At 40.5% G+C, this 7,211-nt stretch overlaps 1 protein-coding gene across 2 annotated transcripts in view; it reads right to left on the bottom strand.

Moving 5' to 3' along the window:
* LOC104526404 (ras GTPase-activating protein 3) overlaps positions 1-5,893 on the bottom strand; it is a 97,244-nt gene extending 91,351 nt beyond the window's left edge. Inside the window, exons 1-2 of one of the 2 annotated variants that reach the window (XM_010169846.1) lie at positions 5,884-5,893; positions 5,345-5,462 (exon numbers count right to left, since the gene is read on the bottom strand). In XM_010169846.1, coding sequence (XP_010168148.1) covers positions 5,345-5,421 — 77 coding nt within the window. In that variant the 5' untranslated portion in view covers positions 5,422-5,462; positions 5,884-5,893. Of the gene's footprint in view, positions 1-5,344; positions 5,463-5,883 lie in introns of those variants that run through there. The other variant, XM_029085419.1, reaches the window with a different exon arrangement.
* Positions 5,894-7,211: the final 1,318 nt, after the last annotated feature.

Genomic DNA, 7,211 nt, shown 5'->3' with positions numbered 1-7,211 from the left:
GGGGGGAAGAAAAAGACTGGGGGTGGGGAAAGTGCCTCTGGCTTCATTCGCTGCTTCATTCAGGCTTTGATCACTATGTTTAGCATGTGAAAAATTCCTCAGTGAAATAGTGGAGAACTTAATAATCACAGACTGAAGACGCTTGGCTCATCTCTCTAAAGCACACGCTGTCAGCCATTTGATTCTTAACATACAACAGTTTTTGCCTTTATTCATATCCTTGAAACAAATTTAGAGATGTCACATTCCTTCCATTCTTCACCTATGATTTGAGAAGCTGCCTTGATTTCCTGTTGCAGCTGACACTGCCCTTTAAGTGAATGGAAACATTTGATGCAAACAGCAAAGTCAAAGTCAGTCTTAATGCCAACAAGCCAAGAAAGTTTATCCTCAGGGAAGATCTGTAGCTAGGAACAAGTCCTGGATGGTGGAGCCTGAAGTTTGAAGCTACTCCTGGGGGAAGCTAAGTAGTTGATTCAGCAAAGAAAATTAATAGGCAGAATTCTTGTCAGGCTGTCTGCTTGCAGCTCAGAACTAAAGAAAATCTGTGGATCTGTGCATTTAAAAAAAGAGTAATTCTCACAAGTTCCTTAAGACATAAAATACATGAGTCCCTTCACATACATCTCTGCAACGTTATATGGAATGGATCCAATTCTGCTCAGTGCCTTTTGTGGATGGTGGTAATATAAATATTGAACAATACAAAACAGAGAAGCACATTAAATCCTGTCTCTAACTGACCTCTCCCTCATATCTTATGACTTGCATGTGACCTTCTTAGAATTTACTAAAAGCTTGTGCCAAGGAGTTTATGAAAACAGTGCTGCTTTAAGAGATCAAGATTCTCTTCCTGGGAACCTGGAGAGCTTGCTCTGACTAACCCACGCATTCACTGTGCTTGTCCAAAGATCCCCAGAGAAGTCGGACGACTCCGAACGGCCCCAGGTGAACAGTACTTTCACACTGCCCTGTGGTTTCACAGAAAATCCTGTCCATGTTGTAACCCTTGACTTGTTTCAGTCAGACCCCTACCAAGTTATCCTCACAGCAGCCCTCACAATCTTCCAGCACTAGGCAGCAGAGCCACCATCCAGTTTAACAGAAGCTAACAGAGGCTGGATGGCAGAAATTGTTTAAGCTCCCGATTGTAACTTCAGTCCCACCTGACTGCTGAACAGAGGAGTTAAGGTTCACCATGCTGGCTGCTCTCAGTTTTTGAGATGCAAACTTAGGTAAAGGTCATCAGGCTCGCAGAGATTCTCTTCTGAGTACTGATAAGGGAACCAACTGGATGTGCTGGTTCAGTTCTTAAGAGTTCTGAATGATTTATGCTTTGCTGATTTACGAGGTTACAGCTCTCAGTTGTCTTCTCATGCCTTTGTCGCAGCCTAATAAAATAAAAGGTCTGTTGCAGAAGATGAGGACAGAGCTCAGGGAGGGAACGTCTTACACTGTCCCAGAATACAGCTCAGGAGATTATGAGTCAGTCTGAAGGCCCTGCCACTGATATCCCAAGCAAACCAGAACTGGACATTCATCCAAGTTCCTCTGGGAAGGAGAGGTAACTGCTTCCTTTTTCCCATTTGCCAGCTGTCTTTAAGCTTCACATCAGGAGAAGGTCTGCCTGGAAAAATATGTATTTCTGCAGTGATTAGTAGAAGCTTAATGATGCTCAACTGAGAAAAGAAGAAAAAGAAAAAAAAAAAAGGCAAGCACCCCTTGAATTCCCAAGTACACAAGATATAATTAAAGTCATGCTGAAACTCTAAGTCTTTTCATAGAATCACAGAATCATAGAATGGTCTGGGTTGGAAGGGACCTTAAAGACCATCTAGTTCCAACCCCCCTGCCATCAGCAGGGACACCTTCCACTAGATCAGGTTGCTCAAAGCCTTACCCAATCTGGCCTTGAACAATTCCAGGGAGGGAGCATCCACAACTTCCTTGGACAACCTGTTCCAGTGTCTGACCATCCTCACAGTGAAGAACTTCTTCCTAATATCTAATCTAAACCTCCCCTCTTTCAGTTTAAACCCATTTCCCCTTGTTCTGTCATTAACTGCCCTTATGAAAAGTCCTTCCCCAGCTTTCTTGTAGGCCCCTTCAGGTATTGGAAGGCCGCTATGAGATCTCCCCGGAGCCTTCTCTTCTCCAGGCTGAACAGCCCCAACTCTCTCAGCCTGTCCTCATAGGAGAGGTGCATGCAGATAAAAAAAGTCATTTTATTCAGATGCTGGAAAATAGAGGCTTCTCCAGGACAAATCTGAATGAGAAGACATTGTTTCAGAGTCAGTAGTGCTAGAGCTGCATATGAAACATCTTTCAAATCAGACATTCACACAAAGCATCTTAATTCTTCATAAACTACATGAAAATAATTTTTTGAGCTTACTTGGAAGATGGGAGAGCTGCCAGTATAAATGAAAATACAGGCAATTCTTAAAACTTACTTCATAGCAAGCCAGCCCCGTGTCAGCCATGAAGTGACAGGAGTAGGAAACAGGCATGAACAACAGAGCAGAGCCAGCGTCCTCCCCTTGAGACCACAGCCAAAGTCTGTGTCACCCACTTCAATGCCAGCCACGCAGGCGTGCAAGCAGGATTCGATTATCTTTGTCATGTGTTGGGCCAGCTTCACATCCCTGCTCCCACCTAACACTGCATATTGCAGCACTGATACCTCGGAAAAAGGCACCCCACATACGCTTCACTATTACACTGGCAAGTGCCTGGCAAAGCAGCACCGCACATGAAAGAAGGTATTTCTCTCCTGCATACAAATTACACAGGCCCTGGGGCACATAAGCTTCGCCTGCCCAGTAATTCACAGTTACTCAAAGGGTTGAATCAATTTACAAACAAGCATTAAAGAATGTAACAGCATGACTGGCTCCTCAGCTATGCGCTCATCTCAGCCTTACAAAAAACAATAGGCGACTGCAGTTCAGTCTGAGGTAATTTGAAAAAACATCTTCCTCTGGAAGTCTATGCACTTGTTTTTATAGATATGAACACAGTCAGAGAAGATTAAGTAGCTGTTGGAGTGTGTCTGACTAAATAAGAGCAATTCCTATTCACAGATTGGGAAGACATCCCAGTTTTACCATTCATGTATTTGGGATTTCTCTCTGCTTTTCTTTTATGCAACAGAAAAACAAGGACAGAGAAACACTTATATGGATAAATGTAAAATTCAGGTTGTTATCAATGCCTAGAAGTGGATATTCAGGGACAGTGAAGAAGCAAGTTTTTTAAAAAATAGTACTTGCAAACAGAAGTTCACAGAGGGATAATGCAGACTACCGCTGAAGACAGGAATTCACTGGGAGAAGATACAATGGCTGAGGAGATCACCTTTAGTCAACCCTTAGGTCAAAGAAAATAGGACTGTAAAGATATTTTGAGAGGTCATCTAGTCCACTACTGTTACAAAGCAGCAATTTCCCCATATTTTGGTGGGGACTGACTATACAGAACCTGTTAAGAGCCTTCAGTAATAAATATGGAAAAACCAAGGCAATCTGATTATTTTCCCACAGTAAACCTTAACCTAAACTTCCTTCCCCATTGCAATTTAAGTTCATTATTACTTGCAATATTCATACTGGACATACAGAGCAATTCCCTCTCTGAAGTTTTTTTGGGAGGGTTGTTGTTTGGGGTTTTTGTTTTGTTTGGTTGGTTTTGTTTTTTTCAATATATATTTACAATTATATCTGCTCTCATCTCTCTTCTCTAGGCTAAACAATTCCAATATTTTAACTTTTCCTTATCAGTTATGTTTTGCAGACCCCTGATCTCTCCTCTGAATTCACCTCAATTAATGATAAGAACTTAGCTCCACAGAAAACCAGAAACATTCTAGTACTGCACAGCCTCACTGTACCTCTTCAGCTTTATAACGATACCTGAAGACAGATGGAGTTTTTCCTAGTGAAGGAATTACACTTGTTGCTTATTTCTACTACCAAGAGTTTATTTTCTCAATAGAAAAATACTTGGATTAGTTCAAGGAAATTACATCAACTATTCTCATACATCCCCACTTCCCATCTTCCATTTCCCTGTGAAGCACTAAGGATCATTCAGAAAAAAACAAAACAAAACAAAACCAAAACCCACTGCACAAAACTTTTAGTTGTGAGTAGGAGGGCTACAGTTGGTTGACCGAAGAATTAATTCAAATGGGTTACAAAGTCACTTTTAGAGGAACAACTGGTTCAGGGATAACTGGGATTTAGGAACACTGTATGTCAGTTATTGTGGAACAACAACAAAAAAATGCATACAGATCAGTCTTTGCTTTTTCACTTTTTTTTAAATATAGTACACTATGAACAGGCAACTGTTAGCATCATCATTCAAAAACTCTCTATATGTTTAGCCAATTTAAATGCCTCCAGAAACAAAAGTCTCCATTATGGACCCAAACACACTATATTAGAATGTAAGATGAGGAACAAAGACTTAAAGACAACAAAAAATTATGCGAGAGAACAAATGAAGTGAGTTAAATCCCACTTCCAGCTACTCAGACTCACATTCTCCAACAGGTTAGGGGTAAGGTCTAGAGCTACTTCCTCAAGTAAATTATTTGCAATAACAAGACAACTAGCAAATTCCTAGCTGTATTACTCAACTCTCTTTTCCCACTTTATATTTTAAGATAAAAGTTATGAACTTGACTGTTCCTTGCTGCTACTTTCCCCTCAACTCCAAAAAAAGCCTTGCTTGCCAAAGTATACATATACGCCCAGCCTTGTTCCCTTTATTTTTCTCACATTTGGGGATTTCCAGGAGAAAGAGTTTTAACTTTTGCTACATGCTTCTCATTCTGCTTCATTCTACATTTGGCTTCTACAGTCTCACAGGAAGTGTCCAAGATAATCGGTCAGGCATCTTATGTTCAAACCTCTCCTGTCAATTGCAGCCTTATGAGAGGAGAAAAAGAAAAAAATCCCTAACTCCACCCATGAGGGCAACTAGACCAGTGCAAAATCCTAAGCACAGGCAGACACTAAATGGAGTTCAGTGCTCCCTTCCAAGCTGAAGATCTAAAAAGCTTAGGGAAGTTCAAAACAAATATTGCAGAAAGAAAGGAGCACTGGCTGCACATTCCTAGGAAGACAGTTAATACAGCTTGCCTTGGTGAAGAGATTTTCCCATATACACAGACAGGAACAGCAACATTAATAGTGCTACCACTAGTGTTCTTAAAACTGGAAGAAGGATCATATCCATCCTTCCTCCTCCTCTCAAAAAAGTATCTTGGAATATTAAACAGACATAGTAAGCAGAGAATTAGAAGAGTTAACAGAACGTGTATACATGTATTTGTTACCATAATGACTTCTCCACTATTTTGGTCCTGAAAACCTCCTCCTGGTCCAGGTTTACAGTACAGTAGCAATCCCTCATCTTGTTTGGCCCGGGATACGTAGGAAGATTTTTGGCTTCGCCTGAAAACAAGAAAGAAAAAACCCAGAAGGATTACATATTAAAATGTTATCCATAAATTAGTCATCTGTCAACTACTGCTATGTCAGCAACATGGCTAAAGCGAAGTATTACGTTGTCTTTTTCTTCCCAACAGCGAAGTCTCTATTAAACTTAGCAGCAGTATTCTGTTTCCAAGTCAGCAGCTCCTGACAGTCACCGAGTTTAGAGCTCAGCAGCAGCCAGCAACAACTCAACAGTTTGTTGTGTCTGATTTATTTGTGTGCATTTGGGTGCACGCTGCTTTCTTCCAAATTTGTGTTTAGGTTTTGAGCAGTCCTCCCATAAGACACCAGGAACATGATACAACATGGTAATAAAGCTTCCTGATACCGCCCACTGCTTTTATCCTAAAGGCATTACCAGAACACAGCAAATGAGGACCAACCCTCAGCTTCACAACTCTCCACAGATGTGGAGGTGGGAAACAGTCACTTCAGTTACAGTCAACAGCTTTACACCACACGTTGGACTTCAAAGCACTTCCATGAGATAATGAGCACTTGTGAAGCTGCCTAAGGTCCCTGCACAAACATACCAGGCGAGTCACAGAATCATAGAATAGTTTGCTTGGAAAAGACCATTACAATCATCTTGTCCAACCATAAACCTGGCATTGCCAAGTTCACCACTAAAGCATGTGCCCAAGTACCACATCTACACGTCCTTTAAATACGCCCAGGGAAGGTGACTCCACCACTTCCCTGGGCAGCCTGTTCCAAAACTTGACAACCCTTTCAGTGAAGGATTTTTTCCTAATATCCAACCTAAACCTGCCCTGGCACAACTTAAGGCCATTGCTTCTCGTCCTATCGCTTGTTATTTGGGAGAAGTCATGAATATTCTTTATTAATAAACATTTGTTTTGAAACTGCTACAAGAAACACATATGTATCCTAACAAAACAAAATAAACAAAAAAGAGATACAGGATTGAGGAACTGAGGGTAACCAAGAGACTACAAAACACATGAGTATGAAACAGGAATAAAACCACAGCTTTCCCCTCTACATATCCATTAATATCCAAAGCTGAGCACTAAACTTCCTTGGCAGACTGATAAAATCAAAACTGTCAGACAGGAAAAGTGAGTAATGCTCCTCATGGCTTTGCTAAAGCACCTTAGCACTACATGGATGAGTGATTTAATTCTAAAGACAAAACTTAGAGCTCTCAAAGAATGACTAAATGAAAGTCTACAATGCACGTGGCCTTATTTACCTTCACTCTTCCAGTACTTGGAGATTATTAGCACATACCATGGGAATCAGATCATTATCTTCTGGTAAAAATACAAGGAAAAAAAAGCAAGGAAGGAAAAAAAAAAAGGAAGGAAAAAATAAAATAAAGAAAAAATATAAAATTAAAAATATAAAATTAAAAAAAATTAAAACATTAAAAACCCTAAAATTTTTTTAAAATGCACAGACCAAGGGAACATAGGTTTGTTTGCCAGTAGAGAATGGAGCTCTAAATGACAGTAACAAATATAACTTTTTATCAGATGTCTGCAGCTCAGCTTAAGTGCATTTTGCTAGACACATGCCTCTCCCAGTCTCCAGCTCACAAATAGCTTTATCCTATTAGCAGAACCATCTTGCTTTTTTCAACCCTGTCTTCAGCAAAGACATACTTTTTACTTTCTGCAGATTTAGTCAACAGCACTCTGATGCACGTGCATGTAACTACTGAAGAACCACAACAGGGAAAGA

This window comes from Antrostomus carolinensis, unplaced genomic scaffold (genome assembly GCF_000700745.2).
Source record: "Antrostomus carolinensis isolate BGI_N321 unplaced genomic scaffold, ASM70074v2 scaffold8136, whole genome shotgun sequence".
Lineage (NCBI taxonomy): Eukaryota > Metazoa > Chordata > Aves > Caprimulgiformes > Caprimulgidae > Antrostomus > Antrostomus carolinensis.
This window is presented reverse-complemented; position numbering and strand designations above follow the sequence as displayed.